At 46.7% G+C, this 19,836-nt stretch overlaps 1 protein-coding gene and 1 pseudogene across 1 annotated transcript; one reads left to right on the top strand and one right to left on the bottom strand.

Annotated features, from left to right (window-relative positions):
- The window catches only part of LOC137668902 (protein FAM118B-like), a 257,128-nt pseudogene that overhangs the window by 198,107 nt on the left and 39,185 nt on the right, over positions 1-19,836 (bottom strand).
- On the top strand, positions 7,679-19,231 carry LOC137669001 (creatine kinase B-type-like). The gene is made up of 8 exons (XM_068410850.1): positions 7,679-7,769; positions 12,806-12,993; positions 13,466-13,620; positions 14,529-14,661; positions 15,577-15,748; positions 17,325-17,448; positions 18,173-18,362; positions 18,945-19,231. Exons 2-8 carry the CDS (start codon positions 12,816-12,818, stop codon positions 19,121-19,123), a joined length of 1,131 nt encoding a protein of 376 aa, XP_068266951.1. The 5' UTR covers positions 7,679-7,769; positions 12,806-12,815; the 3' UTR covers positions 19,124-19,231.

Below are 19,836 nucleotides of genomic sequence, written 5' to 3'. Positions count from 1 at the left end.
CAACTGGGCCTTGGGAAAACAGAGGCACAGAAACCTAAAGATAAGGGAGTTGCAACAGCTGCCTTGAAGGACACAGCCTACATGACCTACATGATCCATGGACTTAGTTTGCACGAAGCAGGGGTCAGTCAGCGAACACAGTGAGGAACACTACAAGCCTTCATCTGAAGACCCCTGATGACCACCAGAGAAAACGACTGCGCATGCGGAACGGACATTTACATGTATTAATGAGTTCTGGGAAATCTCATGACTATGCAAATGAGTTCTTTGGAATCTTATGACTATGTATAACTTTATGGTATATAATCTCTGAAAATCTGCAAAATCGGCGGAGCACTCATGGTGGATAATCCCCAGTGCTGCCCAGTGCTGCAATAAAGAACGCCTGCTTAATAACACACTCTGGTGTTATTGAGTTTTCTTTTGGACTCCTTACCCAGCCGCACCTAGCTTCCTACTTCGGTGAGGAAAGTTAGAAAGTGAGGGGGTTTGGAGATCTCCGATTTTTGTATCAGTTTGGGCGAGCCAGGCAGGAGACTCTCTGTCCGGCTGCAGGACCCCTGGTTCGGAGACTCCCTTGGCTGGCCCCGGAGACTTCTCTGGAGGGACTCTCCGATTCAGCCGATCCTTGTGGGGACAGACGAGGACCACTGGTAAGAAAAGGCATTCTTTCTGTGTTTGTTTTGTTTTGGTTTTGTTTCTGTTTTTGGGACTGGTCATTTGGAGCTACTCATAAGTCGCGGTTCGTAAGAACCCCGCTGGGTGGCATACATCTGCATGTACGATTTGTATTAATCATCTGGTTAGTGCAATCGTTTGTTTGTGCATTTGTATTTGATTTTGACATTTGCATGTACGATTTGTATTAATCTTCTGGTTAGTGCGATCGTTTGTTTGTGCATTTGTATTTGGGGCTGCTCATAAGTCGCGGTTCGTAAGAACCCCGCCGGGTGGCATTTGGTTACATATGCGTAGTAATACGTACGTGTTTGGTATACGCGTATTTGAAACTTTGAATAACCTATGTCGGCATTTGTCATCTGGGGAGTAGCAGCTGCTGTTGTTAACTTTGTAATCTCTGTACCTTTGTTGGTCTCCCCGAGGTTTTGGCGGGGGGGCGAGTGAATGTTCAGAGGAAAATTTGTTTATTGTAACTTGACTTTGTATCTGAATTTGTGTGATTGTGTGAGTGAGACGTACAAATACGTACGAAGCGAGTGCGGAGTCCAGATCCACGGTTCTGTTATCCCGCGAGGGAAACAGCCGGAGAAGGACAAAGTGATTGATAAATGTGGGAACCTGAAATCCTGTCTATAGTAATTGTTAATTGTTGTCTGCGTGTGTGTGTAAGTGTTCGGGCCCCAGTCCCTGTCTTTGTGTGTTATAAATTTTTGAATGGGAAACCAACAGGGTGGAGTTTTGAAAAAGAGCCCTTTGGGCTGCATTCTGACTCACTGGAAAGATATTGGGGAACCACCTGGAGGAAATGTGAGCCATAAGACTTTGATAAAATATTGCAATCAGTGGTGGCCTTTATACAAGTTATATGACGGAGAAAAATGGCCTGTTAATGGAACTTTAGATTACAATACTTTGTTAAGGGAAAGAAAATGGGATGAAGTGGGTTATGCAGATATGTTCTTTACTCTGTGGAATCACCCAGAGTGGCAAAAGGAAAGTGGAATTAATTTAGCACCCCAGGACCCTATGGTCCTGGCGATAGGAAGAAAAAAAAAAAAGCAAAATTGGAGGTTAAAAGGATGTTGCTTGGCTTGTAGCATTGTACAAAAGTGTTTAAAGGTTGGTGCACAGAATGAAAGATTAGAGGAGGGGATAGAGAAGGAGATGCTGCGGGGAATTGTCGGGATGATCCTGAAAAGGTTGTGAAAGGATCTGAACTAATCGTGAAAACCCAGGAGCCTGACTGGGAGGATGTGGATGCAATGTTGGATGCGGCGTTTAGCGAATCTGAAAAGCAGATGGTTGTGAAAGTGGCCAGAGCCCAGGTGCAGGCTCTGATTCTGGCTGGAATTCTGCCGGGAACAGTGGATCCCTGTTTTTTGGGACAATCGGCAGATGATATTAGGAGAAAGCTACAGAAAGTGCAAGGAATGGATGCGAGAGATTTAGAGAGGTTGCTGGAGACTGCATGGCAGGCGTATCGGAATAGGGAGACTCGGGGGTAGAGTGAGGGCGGAGCGGCTGCCGGTGCTGCAGCGGCTGCTGTGCGCACCGCAGGGGGCCAGAAACCCTCTGGAACTTACCGGGAAATAACACTAACACTGTGAGACAAGTGCAAGTGCCCCACCGAGGGGAAACCAACCCCTCCTGAAAGATCAGTGTGTGTATTGTAAGCAGATGGGGCATTGGAAAAAGGATTGTCTCAAACTGAAATTGGTAATGGTTTCTGGTATAGGAGCTGACTGACTGGAACCAGGGGAATCTTCCCGAGCAGAACCCTGGGTAAAAATGCAGCTAGGGAAAGGAGAGAAAACTGTAGAATTTCTAGTAGATACAGGTGCCACATTTTCAGTATTGAATCAGACCTTATTGTCAATAAGCAAACAAAATGTTAACATTGTGGGAGCAACTGGGCAGGTTGAGAAAGCTTTCTTTTTGAAACCATTAGAATTCAAAATTGGAAAAAGTGTAGGAATTCATCAATTTCTCTGCCTGCCTGATGCTCCTAGACCACTTTTGGGAAGAGACTTGTTAGAACAATTGAATGCTGAAATAAAATTTTAAAATGGAGAAATTGAGTTTAAAATACCAGAAAAGAATCACATTGAAACTTTAAGTTTGGCTCTCACTGACCCCAAATTAGGGAAGTAATTATACATGAAATAAAGGACCAGGTATATCCAGGAGTGTGGGCCTCAGGAATGCCTGGAAAAGCTAAAAATGCAGAATGGATTGTTGTTAAACTAAGAGAGAACACGGCCTGTTAGGATAAAACAATATCCCCTGAAACTGGAAGATAGGCAAGGAGTGAAAAGTATTAGAGAGGACTTGCATACTCTGCACGATCCCTTAAAGCGACAGCGTCGCCCGCCGCCCCAACCCGCTTTAAACTTCAGCTTGCGCCCTTCTCCTGCTTTAACTTTGGCTTGCGCTTCTAATCTGCTTTAACTTTGCCTCGTTTCTCCTGTGTACCCCGGACAGGTCTGATCTGTATCACGTGTCTGTATTATGTGTTCACCTCTCAGGGATGTACGGGGTGGGAGTTCTTGTGTGTGGAGTTCCGGTTTTCTGTGTGTGCCTCTCAGGGACGATTGGGGTGGGGGTTGTGTGACGAAAATCCCTGTTTAGCCAGAGCCTTGTGAAGATTTATGTGCCGCCTCCCTGAGGCGATTACCCCTGCACTTGTTGTGTTTGTAGACCAGAACTTCATGAGAACTTTGTGGCTTGTGTGCCTGGATTGTGTAACTGGTGCATCCGAATCCTGTGTGGAAAATTGCTTGGTAACTAGGATCTTGTGTGAAACCTATTTGTGCATAATATATCTGTTAGATCTCATTGCACACACTTTTCCCCAAACCACGCATGCGCCTTCCAGCCCTTCCGGGAGAAGGTGCTGGAGCATTCCTTATTGGGTTGGGGGTGTGGAAATCCATTTTCCTACTGCGTATGCAGACCCCCAACTCCATCAGACCAGGGCAGCGTGGCCACCAGTCTCTCAGTCGCAACGCAGGCAGCAAGCTCATCTGTGAATAGCCAAACGAATTGTAAGAATTAAAAAGGACAGAATGTGGCTGTCACCAGGAGCTGCAATTACGCTTCTGGTTACACTCTTCCTTTCAACTTTTATTTTAATCATTCTTGGAATACTTAATCTTCTGGCTTTTTATGGTTATGATTTATCCTGTAATTGTCATTGGCCTTGTGTTTGCAATTGTGGACAATCACCTCCTTCTTCTGATCCCCCAGAGCCATAAACCTCCAACATGGCCTGAGATACTTTCTATTCTCTTTCAATTGTTGAGATATTGTTAAGTTTCTGTTCTCTTTAAACTGTTGCTCTTTAGATTGTTAAGATATTGTTAAAAATTTGCCAAGATTGTTAAGATATTGTTAAGATAATTACTATGTACATATCAAGATGGTGGACGAAGCTGTCCACCTGGTATGTAAGTGTGTCCTGTTTTATTTGTTATGTGGAACAAGATTTTTAAGTTTGCTTTATTGTTAAAATACAAATTTCCCTATGAGGGCTGCCACATTTTTCAATATAACTTTCATGAGAGAGATAAATAATGTTTGCCTACAACTTTCTGTTCGAAAAAGCAATAAGCAGTATTTTAAACTAAGGTCTGAAGACTAATTTTGTTTGAATTTATTTCTGTCTGACAAATTGTCGATTGACATATTTAAGTTGTTAAACGATGAAACAAAGAGGCATTGCCTTCGTGTAGTATTCTTTTCATGACTTCCAAGTGCCCAGTGAATTAAGCACATTCTGTTTTAACATGTTATGTGGTTGTATAATGTTGTTGTCCTTATTGTGTATTGTCACCATTAATACTGTACAACTCGTACCTACCTCATCACCGGGTGGCATTGAATACACCAACCGAAGCCATCCGTTGTACAAATTGTTTGAATCTGTTGATTGTTTGCATTTTAGGATTATAGCCAACTGATTGTAAAAAGTTCAAATGTTCTTTTCCTGCTTTACTATCCTTTTCTTCTCCCACCACCACAGGATCCCGAAGACAGCAATCTGGGCCGACATAACAAACTTTGAGCCATGGGGTGGTGTGGAGGACCATAAAATAGACTCTTTGGGGCAGACAGCAGGTGCGTTTAGTTATTTTGGGATAAGTGCGCATGTTCTATCTGCCAGCGACAAGCTCTGTTACCGAGGCCTGTGGACACGCATCCATTGGAGGAGACCTACATGGAGACACATGCCCATTGGATGACACAACTCCATGGATCAGCCACAGGTTCCTTACAGCCTCCCTGCTTTTCCCCCTGCTGCTGCTGCTCCCCCTGCCGCTGCCTGCCTTCTCCTCCGGGCGGTGCCTACTTCTGCTTCTTCGTCTGTACACCCCCCCACCGAGGAAAGAGGACCGACGGCACACCGCTGGATCTGTGGTGGTGACTAACCCTGCTGCTCTCTCCGCTCTCCTGCTTAGTTTTCTACCTTTCCTATTGCTTTGTTTTCCCTCTGCCCTCTCGTTCAATAAAGCCGTCTGAGTGGCAGCATCTGATCTCATTTATGCCTTAATGTTGGTCTCTCTTCAGAGTATAACACACCTATTTTACCTGTTAAAAAAACCTGATGGCAAAACTTATCGATGGGTGCAGGATTTGCGAGCAATAAATCAGATAGTTAAAGGTTTGTATCCAGCAGCGGAAAACCCATATACTTTGCTGACCAGTTTAAAGGAAACCTATGAATGGTTTATGGTCACCAGTGCATTTGTTTAGACCTGGAAATTGTGTTTACATTAAAAATATTTCAGGTAACCCTCTCAAAGAGAAATGGAGCAGTCCTTTTCAAGTTTTGCGGTCAAGCTTGAGAAGCACACTGCCTGGATCCACTACTCGAGAATCAAGAAGGCACCCGAAGGACCATGGAAATCCCAACTCACAGGACCCGGAAGGCTGCGCAGCCATTCAGAGAGACCTGGACAGGCTGGAGAGTTGGGCGGGGAGAAATTTAATGAAATATAACAAGGGCAAGTGTAGAGTCCTGCATCTGGGCAAGAACAACCCCATGTACCAGTACAAGTTGGGGACAGAGCTGTTGGAGAGCAGCGTAGGGGAAAGGGACCTGGGGGTCCTAGTGGACAACAGGATGACCATGAGCCAGCAGTGTGCCCTTGTGGCCAAGAAGGCCAATGGCATCCTGGGGTGTATTAGAAGGGGTGTGGTCAGCAGGTCGAGAGAGGTTCTCCTCCCCCTCTACTCTGCCCTGGTGAGGCCGCATCTGGAGTATTGTGTCCAGTTCTGGGCCCCTCAGTTCAAGAAGGACAGGGAACTGCTAGAGAGAGTCCAGCGCAGAGCCACGAAGATGATTAAGGGGGTGGAACATCTCCCTTATGAGGAGAGGCTGAGGGAGCTGGGTCTCTTTAGCTTAGAGAAGAGGAGACTGAGGGGTGACCTCATTAATGTTTATAAATATGTAAAGGGCAAGTGTCAAGAGGATGGAGCCAGGCTCTTCTCAGTGACATCCCTTGACAGGACAAGGGGCAATGGGTGCAAGCTGGAGCACAGGAGGTTCCACTTAAATTTGAGGAAAAACTTCTTTACGGTGAGGGTGACTGAACACTGGAACAGGCTGCCCAGAGAGGTTGTGGAGTCTCCTTCTCTGGAGACATTCAAAACCCGCCTGGACGCGTTCCTGTGTGATATGGTCTAGGCAATCCTGCCCCGGCAGGGGGATTGGACTAGATGATCTTTCGAGGTCCCTTCCAATCCCTAACATTCTGTGATTCTGTGATTCTGTGATTCTGTGATTCTGTGACCCACATCCATAAAGTTGACTCGAGACTGTTAATAATTCTATTGTTTCTGTTTTTGACACCAACTCTGATATTGTTAGTGTTTGTCATTATACTAACAGCTTTAAATTGCCTTTTATGGTATAAATTGAAGAAATTAGCTCTGGAAATTTGGATCCTACCTAAGGTAATGAAATATGAAAACTTGGAACCTTTGTAAAAGAATTTACAAGTAACAAGTAAAGGGGGGAATGAAACAGTTGGGGTCCCCAGAGCAAGGGATGTTGAAAATACCTTAGACACTCGATTAACATAGATATACAAAACAAAGGGAAGCTTTTACAATTTGAAGAGTGGTAATGGCTGTAAGATAAGGAGGCTCCAGGATAGTCTCACTTCAGATGGCTGGGCCTTGGGATGAGCAGATGCACAGGAAGACAGAGATAAGGGAATCTGCAACCTCAAAGGACGTGGCCTACCTGATCCCTAGACTGAGTGCGCGCAGAAGCAGGGGTCAGTCAGCAAACACAGTGAGGAAGACTACCGGCCTTCATCTGAAGACCCCCGACGACCACGAGGGAAAATGACTGCGCATGCGAATGGATATTTGCATATCTCTTGGCTATGTAAATGAGTTCTCGGAAATCCTATGACTATGTATAACTTTATGGTATATAGTCTCTGAAAATTTACCAAACCGGTGGAGCACTCATGGTGGATAATCCCCAGTGCTGCCCAGCGCTGCAATAAAGAATGCCTGCTTAATAACGCACTCTGGTGTTACTGAGTTTTCTTTCGGACTCCTTACCCAGCCGCACCTAGCTTCCCACTTCGGTGAGGAAAGTTAGAAAGCAAGGGGGTTTGGAGATCTCCGATTTCTGTATCAAATGGCTCTTCCTTTGCTGTTGGTGGACCTGGGCCTCACCTTTGGCACCCCGGCAGGCAGCTTCCAGAAAGCACTGTGTGCCTTCCCTCAGGGGAACCTGCTTGGAGGAAAGGCAGCTCAAGGCCGACCAACCTCTTCATGTGGGTTTTGTAAGGCTGTAGGAGAAACCAGAATGTGGGCTCACAAGCAGTGGACTCGTTATCTAAACCCCAAATAGCATGGTTCTGACTCCTACTTCTGTCTCATGTTTAGGATTGAAGTGATGTGGAGAGCCCTGCGTGCCCCGGTGATACGGGGGATGTAGTCAGGAGACAAGGAAGAGCAAAGGAGGAGAATATCGCCTCATCTTCTGCTTGCAACAAGCCCAGGCCACCTGGCATGGGAGGGGTACGGGCATAGCAGAGAGCATGTGAATCACCCTGGACGTGCAGGTAACGTTCCCAGCTAAATCAGATAACGCTCTGTACGGTGCTGCGTTCACCAATAACCCATAATCCACAATGGTGAAGGAAAAGTCATCCTTTCACAACCAAGAACATAATAATAGAGAGCTGTTTAGATGACAATTTGTGATTTTTTTAATGAATATGATTCCATCAAGTACAAGGGATTTTTTTCCCATTATCTTCAGTGAGAACATATTTTTTGTTATGCTATTGACCTGCCCATATCATAATTGCAGTAGTCTTTGTTATTTTGTTATGAAACTCTCCTCCATCTAATGTAAACATAATGTATGCAGTTTCAGAGGTTTCTTAAACTGCGAACTCCTACTCAGCTGTTTTTCTGACTGGCAATCATGGCTCTACTGTGTCTTTATGTTTGCACCTACCTTGTTTGGTTTTTTTTCTGTCATTTTTAGTGTCATTGGTCACCTTTGTCATTGTTTATGTTCTTATGTCCTTTCTTTCCTATGATGGTCTGCTGTTCAGATCACTGTAGGCCTGACTATGCAAGAGCAAGACACTCAGCAGCTCCTAGTTTCCACAGGCACTCAGCTCACTGGAAACTTCCAACAGACTGCCTAAGCAATGTGAAAAAATACACCGAGGATAATAACTAGGCAAATATATTTTAAGAAGTAAATGTAAATGGGAAGCGAAGTTTCATTTGGGAAGTTAAGCAGATGCAGCTATAACCGATTTCTTTAATCTACTGATACATGAGTGTTATGTTTCATTTTCCAGTGTTATTTAGCTGTCAATTAGGAATTGGAAACAACTCAGTTGTATGTAGCAAAACCCTTTCCCTTGCTGTCTCCTAATCTGGAATATTCTTCTAGATTTTCAAGGTGTTTATCCTCTAATTCTCCAGGTTCATCTTACGTTCACGCAAGTAATTTCAGAAGACACATTCACTAACAGCCATCTCCTCTTGCAGTTGTATGCTGCACAACATTTATAATTAAGCCTCTTAGGAAGTTAGCTGCATGGCCCATGATTAACTTCTCTTAATTCTTCCTTGTTAAAGCTCAGCGCAGAGATCTCTGGAGTAATCACCCCTCCTTTCTATCCTGACCTGCAGAAGGGCAATGCAGCATATAAGTCAGTATGCAGTAAGATATCATCCCAGCAGGGAAAGTAAGTATTGGTGCCTTTATCACAGTCTAACAGGCCATACAGGCTTATCTAAAGAAAATATTCTCTTAGCAGATGAGCTAGATAAAACAGTTGATCAGAGGCTGTTGACACACAGCACAGCATCTATAATTAAGTCACTAGGGAAGCTGGGATGGGGTGCTGTAACAAAGGTAGGATCCAATTTACACACAGCTTTCAGCGAATCTTAAAATGCTGCCTGGCTAAAACCCAGTGAGGTAATAGCCACTTCTGACTTACTGCGTGCTAGAGATTTGACAAATAGCGGTGAGGAAAAGGGGGTGGAGGGTGCACTGTTTGTTAAACATGTAAACTGGGTATATTTTGGTTGTTCTGCACCCGTGACTCTCTTTCCATGTCTTCTTTTCAAACAAAAGTTTTGTGAAGAAGAGATGTCTGTTTGTGTCGCAAGTGCTCTAATGAATGGCCCATTGAGACTACTACCAGCTTATAACAGTGACTGGCATTCCCTGTTCTGCAGGACTGTGAGGGAAAGAGCGTATCCAATGAATAGAAATGGATCCTTGGATTTTGGTTCTTGAGGTGACCTTGACTCCACAAATCTACAGAACAATTGTAGCAGTGCAGAACAAGTTAATTGCTTCTCTGTTTGTGGGGCAATAGATTATGGAATGAGACAGGAGGAGCCTTCAGTAGCTACCCTGATGTGCTTTTTTTTTGTGAAGAAAAACACCACCAAAATATGGTGTAATGTAAGAAAATGCTCTTAGTTTTATTTCTATTGTTCTAAATTAAAAATAAAACCTGGGTGTTTTACATAAAAAACATCCACAATCAGAACTATGTTTGCAACTGAGGTCATCCAGCAATATTACATTTATTCTGAGGACTCTCTGTATGATTTGACACTTATATTTAATACATTCAATACTTGCTTAGTGATGGCATTCTTTGCAATTTACACTATTCTGAAGCATGAGTGTTGTGTGAAACTAGTAAAACGTAGGGGAAGATTTTGTGAGGTTAAAAAGGCAGAGGCGACCTAGAGAGAGGATTTGTTCTTTGATCTGGGAGATAAGAGACCAGACTTGCCAAGGTCCCTCGGCTTCTACTGGAGATCTGTGTGCTCAGCATCTCAGTCTGTCAGACCTGGAATAACTCGGAAATCTGGACAGCAGCCAAACACAACGTGTTTTTATTTGAAGCAGTCTATGCTTTTTTATTTGGTAATGATTTCCTCTAGGTGTATATATATTTTTTTAAATCCTAAGCAGTTCTGTAAAGTGCATATGCTTCTCGTTGTTGGGTGAGGGTACTGGTTGTGGTGCTGAAAGAATTGTGGTGGGGAAAGAGTTTCTGCTGATGTCTCCTGACATTCACAACTCATGTCAAAGAAAGGAACTCTGCGACTCAGATCCGCATGCACATGGGTAAGTACACTCTCTGTTTGGACAGGAGGATAAATGTGGGTTCTGTTGTGAGAAATACATGTCAGAGAAAGATAAAGAAACCATTATGTAAAGGTGAAAGTCAGATCAAGATAGTCATTCATGTTGTTAATATGTTTATTTCATAGAATCATAGAATCAAAGCATGGTTTGGGTAGGGAGGGATGGTAAAGATCATCTAGTTCCAACCCCCGTGCCATGGGCAGGGACACCTTTCCACTAGACCAGGTTGCTCAAAGCCTCATCCAACCTGGCCTTGAACACTGCCAGGGAGGGGGCAGCCACAGCTTCTCTGGGCAACCTGTTCCAGTGTCTCACCACCCTCACAGTAAAGAATTTCTTCCTAATATCTAAGCTAAATCTCCCCTTTTCCAGTTTTAAACCATTACTCCTCATCCTATCACTACATGCCCTTGTAAAAAGTCCCTCTCCAGCTTTCCTGTAGGCCCCCTTCAGGTACTGGAAGGCTGCTGTAAGGTCTCCCCAGAGCCTTCTCTTCTCCAGGCTGAACAGCCCCAACTCTCTCAGCCTGTCTTCATAGGAGAGGTGCTTCAGCCCTCTGCAAACAATGGGATTCTCAAACAATGGGATTCTGCAAACAATGGGATTCTGAGCTGTATCTTAGCTTTGGGACAAACCCTGCTCATTCCTACAAAGACACCAGTGGAAGTCACTGTTTCCATGAATTTCACATGAGCTTTAGATGGGTCAAATCCCAGCCTTCCTGCTTCTGCCTTCAGCGGGCAATCAGCCACCCTCCAATAAAGCTTTAGGCTTTTTTTTTTTTTGGCACATGACAGGAGCAGGAGGCTCGGCTGTGCTTTACACAACCACCCTACTTCCTCTCAAGTTAAGCTGTAAAACCAGCCCACAGCTTTGCAGGTGCTGGAGGCGAGGTGCGGGGCGAGTGGCAGGGCCTTCCCCTGCAGAACAAGGCCAGCGCTCTCAGCTGCCGGGCGCCGAGTGCCAGACCCACAGCCCTACCAGCGGTTCTGCCAAGCCAACTCGGGGGCAGTTAATCGCTCACTCCACTCCGGGCATGCCGCTCCTGGCGCTACAAAGCCTTTATTTTTGGACTGGTGGATTATTACACCCGTTACTGAATCCTCAGCCAAGGTGTGAAGCCTCCATGGCGACAGGCCACGTGCCCCTGTCGGTGTGCAACGGCACCGCCACCTGCAGACACGCCTTGGCCGAGGGAACGTGGCAATGGATTTACACACACATGTACGTGTTTAACGACGCCACCACGCTGCCCTGCCTCCCCCTGGCCGAGCAAAATGGCGGCAAGCCCGGGCCCTCCTAGCGACGGGGCGCTCGCCCCGCCCTCCTGCCCCTCATCCAATGGAATGAATGGGCTATAAATAGCAGCCAATGGGGCTGCGGGTCGCGCTCTATGTAATAGAGGCGCGGCGGCGGTGCGGGGGCACCACTCCTGCTAGGGCAGCAGCGGGGCGCGGAGCGGAGCGGACATCCTCGCGTTAGCTGTGGAGCCCTCGGTAAGTCCCGGGGCAGCCGAGGCGTCCTGCAGCTTTAAAATAAGTTGTGTGGGGTTTTTTGTTTTTGGTTTTTTTTTTAATTAATTCTTCCCCCCCAACTATGCGGGGCGGAGCCGGTCCTGCCGAGGAGGGGGAGCGGGGCTGCGGGTGCGGCGGGGGGCAGCGCGGGACAGGGGCAGCGGCAGCCGGGCAGGGGACGCGGCGCAGGTGCTTACCGAGCTTGCCCCCAGCTGGAGCGGGCCCCGCTCTAAAACCAGATTAACCCGGTATTTAGCAGGGTAGCTACATATGCTCGCCCCAGCCAGGTCCCCCCAGGGAGCCGTCTGTTGTATAATAGCTTGCTGGATGCTTCCCACCCCTCCGCTCCCAAGGCGGGGAGCAGCCGGGGCTCCGTGGGCGCGGAGGGGCCAGGGGTATCCCTCCTCGGGCCGGGGCATGGCTGCGCTCCCCGCTCGGCAGCGGCGGGAGGAGGCGCGACTGCCCGCCCAGGGCATCGCGGTGCCGCCCCGCTCATCTGCCACCCGGCCCGGGGTCCCGGCGGGGCCGAGCCCCCCCGAGCCCTGCGGCGGCCCGGCCACTCCCCCCGCCCCAGAGCCGCCGGCGGGGTCTGCCCGGTGCTGCCACGGCCGCTCTGTGCGACCTTGGGCGCGTCCCTTCACCCGGGCGGTGTCTGGGAGGAGCGGGGAGAGCCCCAGCCCTTGCGCTGGGATGTTGAAGGACGGGGCACGTCCTAGCTAAATACTCTCAATCTGGAAAAAAACCCAAAAAAAACAAAAAAAACAAACCAAATGCATTCTAATTATAATACAACCCGGGCGGGGGGGGGAAATGCCAGCTTACCTGGCTGTTCTGGTCTATTCCTATTCCAAACTGGTTATGTGATGTTCTCTAGCACTTCTATGAAAAAAGGGGGAGCAGATGTGTTTACATGTTAACATTACAGTATTTATTTTTACTCTAGCAATATCAAAATGGCCCAACTAAATAATCAGAGACTGCCTCCTGATGAGGAGTACCCGGACCTGAGCACCCACAACAACCACATGGCCAAAGTTCTAACCCTGGATTTATACAAGAAACTGAGAGACAGAGTCACGCCCAGTGGCTTCACCCTGGATGATGTCATTCAGACTGGGGTTGATAATCCTGGTAAAATGCATTGAGAATATTCTGTGTGAGCCAGCTGAAGTAACTGGTGCTTTTGAATATGGTGACTTAAAACTAATCTCGTGGAGGTGGTATTTATGAGCAGACTACAGAAATGCAACTGTGTAGCAGAACAAACAAAAAGCAAAGCATGCTTGCTTACAGCAAAGCATGGCTGTTTAGATGTACGGTTCTAGCCGGTGGTCTAAACTTGCTAGTGAAATCGGATGTGCTGTGCAAATTTGTCCTAAACCAAGCTTGACAAATGAGTGGTTTAATGGCAATAGCTATGGGTTTCCGTAGCACTGCATTTGACTAACTGGATGAAGTGTAAAATGTAGGGTCTCTCCAAATGGTTTTTATGCATTTCTAAGTGACTAGACCTACCACTAAAGAACTTGCCTGGTTAGTGCTACGCTGGAGTACAGCCAAACGTCACCCAAACTTAGCTCTTCTGACTTTATTACCACTCCAGGCCATCCCTTCATAATGACAGTAGGATGCGTAGCTGGTGATGAAGAAAGCTATGAAGTGTTTAAGGAGCTCTTTGATCCAGTTATTGAAGACAGGCATGGTGGCTACAAACCAACTGATAAGCACAAGACTGACCTGAATGCTGATAACCTGCAGGTATAAACTTTTAATCAATTACTGATGCATGCTGGTCTGAGAAATGGGTAAGATTGTTAGCAGCTGCCTAAACTGATTGCTCAGGCTCTGCCCCCTTGCTTTCACCCAGCACGGACCCCCAGGCTGTGTGTCCAGTGCAATCAGACTTAAGAGCTTGTTGCCATAGGATGTCAGGGGCTGGGTAGAACCAGGCAGCTGGCATGCAGCCGGAGCTCGATTCATGTACTGCTGCAACGTAGGTCATGCCGAACACGTTCACCGTGTATTTCCATGAACGGTGGGCTATAGTAGTCAAGCTAAACAATGATGTCCTAGGAGTCAAGGACTGTCATAGAACTTAACACTTTCTACTGTCTGATCTTGGATCTTAAGTATCACCTGGTGGTCTCATACTATAGAATAGACATTGTTATGGCTACGAGTAAGGATTTCTGCCCATTTTATGGATTTCAAATGTTACTTTAGGAATTCCTAATGCCATGTTGATTGGCTAGCCGTAAGTCATCTGGAAAATAAATTAAGATACTTTGGATGACAGTAGTGAATAATTCTCATTTGCAAGAGTAAACATCTGCCTAAACAGCAAGGGTTTGCCTCATGTTGATATCTCTGGATTGTAGATTTGAAGGGTAACAGAAGTCCAGACAGTAGTCTGAAATGGACATAAAACTGATGAGCTGGTGGTATCCCAATCTTCTAGCACTACTTAGTAGCCGTAGCCTTAGCCTCAAAAGAAGAGTTCTGTTACACAGATACTTTAGCTAATGCTGAAGAAAATAGTCCTGAAGTTAGACACTGGCTTACAGGCCAAGTAGTCAATATCTCAAGTACAAGGTGCACACTTAAATGCATGGGAGCTATGTGTATTTCTGTAGTACATTGTACTCACTGGTTTCCTAATCTTGTAGGGAGGTGATGACCTGGATCCCAATTACGTGCTAAGTTCCCGTGTCAGAACTGGTAGAAGCATCCGTGGATTCTGTCTTCCCCCGCACTGTAGTCGAGGAGAGAGGCGGGCTATCGAAAAGCTTTCTGTTGAAGGTAAAGGGAGAGCTGGGTGCGCCGGGGAAACTACTGATGTCCTTTGCGTGAGAGGTGTTCTTTGCAGTTTGAAAATGGAGGCAGTTGGCAAAAGCAGCCTCCTTCAAGACTTAGTCTGAACGTGGATCCTTCCAAAAAAGGCTCATTACATTACAGCTGCATCAGCACTGCAGTTTTAGCTGAGAGCAAGAGCACATGTCAGAGGGAAAGCCACACTGCATTAAGTTGACCTTTGCTGATCTTGAAAGCTTCTTTCTATGTGTGTGTGGAAAGAGGTTGGTTCATCATGGCTCAAACCTGAAATGTAACAGGTATGTAGCAACTTCAGGGCTTGAGTCATGGTTGCAGCATTTTGTGGCTGCTTTTAATTGACTTTCATTAGGGTTCATCTTGCTTAGGGGTGTAGTCTTGCTCCAAATGTGTGGTTCACTAGAGTAAGCCCTAGTTTTCAGTGGAACTCAGCTGCATGTTTTTCTTTCTCTTGCCTCCCAACTCCATTAAGTGAGAGGAAAGGATACACACTCAAGGTGCAATTCTGGCGACTGAGTGTGTAGTTGTTCCAAAACCTCTCAAGGGCAGGGTAACATCCTTGACTAGAATAATACTGTTTGTTGTATTCATGACCATGATTCTCCTTGGAAGAAAGCGCTCCAATTCTACAGTTAAACAGCAGTAATGATTCTATACGTCATGTGAGGGAACAAAGGCTACTTGTATAAGCCTGGAAGGTGCAGAGAAATCATCTGATACTGCCTTAAGTTCTGTAATGCTGCAAAGGCATTGCCATTGCAGATGAAAGCAAGGGAGGAACCAAACCCAGCAGATCAGACATTGGCATACTTTGTGTGTGGTCTCTAAAGTACCGGGAATGTCTAGCAGCTTTGGTCCCATCCTAAAGGTGACTCTCTCTTTCAGCTCTGGGGAGCCTGAAGGGTGATCTCAAGGGGAAGTACTATGCTCTGAGGAACATGACTGATGCAGAGCAGCAACAGCTGATTGATGATCACTTCTTGTTTGACAAGCCAGTTTCTCCTCTTCTGTTGGCGTCTGGGATGGCACGAGATTGGCCTGATGCCAGGGGTATCTGGTGAGTATGCCTGGAAGGGAGGAGTCGTACAAAGTCCCTGCAAAAAAATCTTGCCGTTTTGGTTGTGGCTCGTACTGTTGGGCAAAATGGCAGCTTCTGAACTCGTAATATGGAATCTAATGAAAAACTTGTGTAGTCTTCTCTGGGGAAGTTGCACCTAAACCAGCAGAATTTGAACAAGTGTTACCATGCACTACAGCAGGCTGCTAGGAACAAGCCAGCTTGGGTAGCCTGTAACCAGCGTCTACCCATCCAGCACAGGTTAGTGAAGCACCAGCCAATAATTGAATCAGCTTGTGCAAGTAGATCACTTCTAAAGGAGTAGATGTGCCACTACATTCAGCTCTTGTCCCAGGAGCTTAGAGTAACTTGTGGTAACAAACCATAGCGTTGGCTTAGCTCAGACCTGATACTGAATGCATAGTTGCTCCCTTGTAGTCTGATCACTTCTGTTTGCAGAAATTCACGGTTGCTGGACTAGTATGGCTTTACCCATACTAGTGATAAGATGTCCCCCCCTGCCCCCAGAGACTTGGTGACATGAGTTGACTGATGCAGAGGTGTGGAAAAGAAGGATCCTGCTTGTCAGATGTAGGTCACCTACATAAAACTCTGCATCTCGGGAGCTTCTGCAGCATAATTAACTTGCTCCCTTGTAAGCCAAGGGCTAGGTTTTTATCAGCTGGAATACTCCAATCTTATTACTGTAGCTGCTTTGGTACAACCCAGAGGAAGCATGCTTTGTTTCTGTAGGTCACCTTTAGGATTGCGTCATCTACCTGCAGATTGCCAGCACTAGATAGCGCTGTCATCTGGGCATGACTAATCTACCAGCTTAAAGTGTAAAGTCTCAGTGTTGTCTGCATAAATAACTTTCCTCAGGTACTAGTTAGTTTTTGATCCTAAGCAAGCTGAAAAATTATCAGCATGATAAAGATTGACGTTAGTACTTGCTGCCAGCTGCAAGCTAGGACAAGAGGGGCCCTTTGGTATTTGCCAAACATACATGGATATGCCACTACATTCAGCTCGGGTTTTTGTAGCATCTCTGAAGAGCCCTGATCTAAAAGGAATAGTGAAAACTCAACCTAGTTCTCTAATAAGGTACAAAGTGCAGTTTAACAGAATCTGACAAAATTCTGATAAAAGGCTTTGTTATACATTGTCAACACAGTGTCATTATGAACATCGCTGTACAGGGCTGCACCAAAGTCTGTACTGATCACCCTCCTGCAAACTGTGCTGAACAGATGAAATCCATTAAATTTGTAAACTCAGGGTGACTGGATTTTAGGGTTTGATACTGTAAGACTGGCTAATGTCATGTTATTACTCATTCTGACCTGTTTTGATATATGCCAATTCAAACTACCCCTTGAAAAGAGCAGGGTAAAAACTACTGGCTTAATTCTGTTAGGTCCTGCACGGGCAAAAGAGGTAAGATTAATTTCTTTGAAGAAGCAACTAAATGAGCCTCTCAAAATAAAAGCTGCAATGACGAGTAATTTGGTGCTATTACAATTATCTTGAAAATGTCAAGTGGGACAGACAACAAGTTATTTGCGTTGTCTCCTAGGCACAATGATAACAAGACTTTCCTTGTTTGGATCAATGAGGAGGATCACCTTAGAGTTATTTCCATGCAGAAAGGTGGCAACATGAAGGAAGTATTTACCCGCTTCTGTACTGGGCTAACACAGGTAAATCAATATTGCCTGAGCTGTAGGTTCAAATGGTACATATTTCTCCGGTTAGAGCTGAGAATGCAAACTCTTTCAAGCCCCCTCCTGAGTCCTGCACGGTGGTGCTTCATAGCTTGGGTCTCTGGGAACACCCTGATGAGGTCCAGAGCTGTGAGGGCTCTGAACCACCTATATTGGCAAAGCATAGTGGCTATGAAATCTAGAATGTGTCCTCTGATGTGGTACCCTTATCCAGCTGTCTAAACCGTACTTAAAGGATTACTACCTGGCTCTATAAATCAAACATTGAGACACCCTGGGTGGGAGGAGAAACTGCTTGAATGTGGACGAGCAAAGCTGGACTGAAGTTTCTAAGCTGAAGGCTTTTCTCAGCTTCTAGTCTTGATATGAACTTGAGCCTTACCATCCCCTCCGCTAATCCTAACAGACATGCCAGCTTGACACGTACTAAATCAAGCTTCCCAACAGATAGTGACTTCAGATTTCATAGCGTAGCTTAAACTTAGCCTGTCTCACTGCTAGGAGCAAGAGTAAGGCCTTAAAAGCCCCTTGTTGGTGACCCCTTTTCCCAAATGGAGGGAGGTTATGGGACTGACTCAAATAGCTGTTCAGACTGTTGTGGCTGTTGCTATGTAACTGAAGCTGTAAATGAGCACTAATGGATGACCTACATCCTTTGGGCAGAGAACAATCTCTAAACATCCATTCTCTCTATTTATAGATAGAAACTCTCTTCAAGTCCAAAAAGTACGAGTTCATGTGGAATCCACACTTGGGCTACGTCCTGACCTGCCCATCTAACCTTGGAACAGGGCTTCGTGCTGGTGTGCACATCAAGCTACCAAACCTTGGGAAACATGAGAAGTTCGGAGAAATCCTTAAGAGGCTTCGGCTGCAGAAACGAGGCACAGGTGAGAGGTGGTGATACAGTGATGTCCTAGTCAGGCTGCCCTAAGACACCAGCAAAAGCCTGGCTACAGCCAGAGCTGTGTCTTGGTTCACACTGGCAGTGCCTGTCAGACCATCCAAAAGGGACTCTTGTAAGCCCATGGAGAGATCCGAGCCTTAAAATCATAGCCTGAGGGGTTGGAGGTGCCAGTGCTCTTCTTAGACCTTACTGTATCTGGTTATCTAGGTGTGTCCTATCTGGTATTCTGAGCACCAGGTAAGGTGGACCTGATGGAAGCTGTTGCTGTTGTAAGAAGGGGTCGGAATCTTGATTTAACTTCTGGCTAGGAAATAGCTACAGCAGGTACTTCTGAGCACAGGTTAGATTGTTCTTGGCTTACAAGAATAAAGAGCTGGCCTAATGGCGTGCTCAGTGGCTCACGTTGGCAGTCACGTGCAGCTTCATCTCCCTGCACATAGGAGGCGGCAGTGGCAACTTCTAGAGAGGTGTCTTGCTGTGTTCCCACTGCAGGCTAGTGAGGGAAGAAAGGTAGACTTCCCTGTGCTAGCAGTGGTCAGTGTACTAAGTAAATCTCTTGCTCCAGGTGGTGTGGACACAGCTGCTGTCGGAGGGGTGTTTGATGTCTCCAATGCTGATCGTCTTGGCTTCTCTGAGGTGGAGCTGGTGCAGATGGTGGTGGATGGTGTGAAGCTCCTCATTAAAATGGAAAAACTCCTTGAGAAAGGCCAGTCCATTGATGACCTCATACCAGCTCAGAAATAAAGCACTTCTTTCTCATGCTTCCTAACTTATTGGATGAATAATAAAATGTCACTGCAACTCAGACCCCTGGAGTCAGAGCCCACTTAGTTACACTGTAGAGAAGTCTTCCATCCATCTGTGCTGGAGTTTATTTCTTTGATAGTTGAGATGTTGCTGAAAATGAAATAAACTATTTCATTATTTAGGCTCCCGCCGCCTCTGCCCCACCAGCCCTGCCGGCAGCCGGGGAGTCACCGCCGCCTGTGCCCGCCGCGGTCAGCCCCCGCTCCCGTCGCCCGGCCCCTCAGCCCCGCGCCGCCCGCAACCCGATCAAGCCGCTCGTCCCCTCAGCCTTCCGCCCTGCCGCTGCCGGACCCGGCCTCCCGTTCTCTCAGCGCTCCTTGCTGGGTCCCTGAGGAGGGGGGATGGTCACCGACCACCCTCAGCAGCCCTCTGGGCACCCCTCGGCGAGGGGCGACCGTCCCAGCTGGCTTGGGGCTTGCCGTGCCTCTTGGTGAAACTTGAGGTGTCCCAGTGGGTGGTGGGTTGCTGTGAAGGGCCATGAGGGTTACCAGCGAACCCAAAGGGAACTCATGGTTGTCACCCATCAAGGCGTGTGTTTGGGGAGGCTTGAGGGCCGCTGCCAGCGGGGGTGAAGCCCCTTCCCCAGGGAATGGCTCTGCCTTTGCTGTTGGTGGACCTGGGCCTCACCTCCGGCGCCCGGGCAGGCAGCT

Source organism: Nyctibius grandis, chromosome 11 (assembly GCF_013368605.1).
Source record: "Nyctibius grandis isolate bNycGra1 chromosome 11, bNycGra1.pri, whole genome shotgun sequence".
NCBI classification, from domain to species: Eukaryota; Metazoa; Chordata; class Aves; order Nyctibiiformes; family Nyctibiidae; genus Nyctibius; species Nyctibius grandis.
This window is presented reverse-complemented; position numbering and strand designations above follow the sequence as displayed.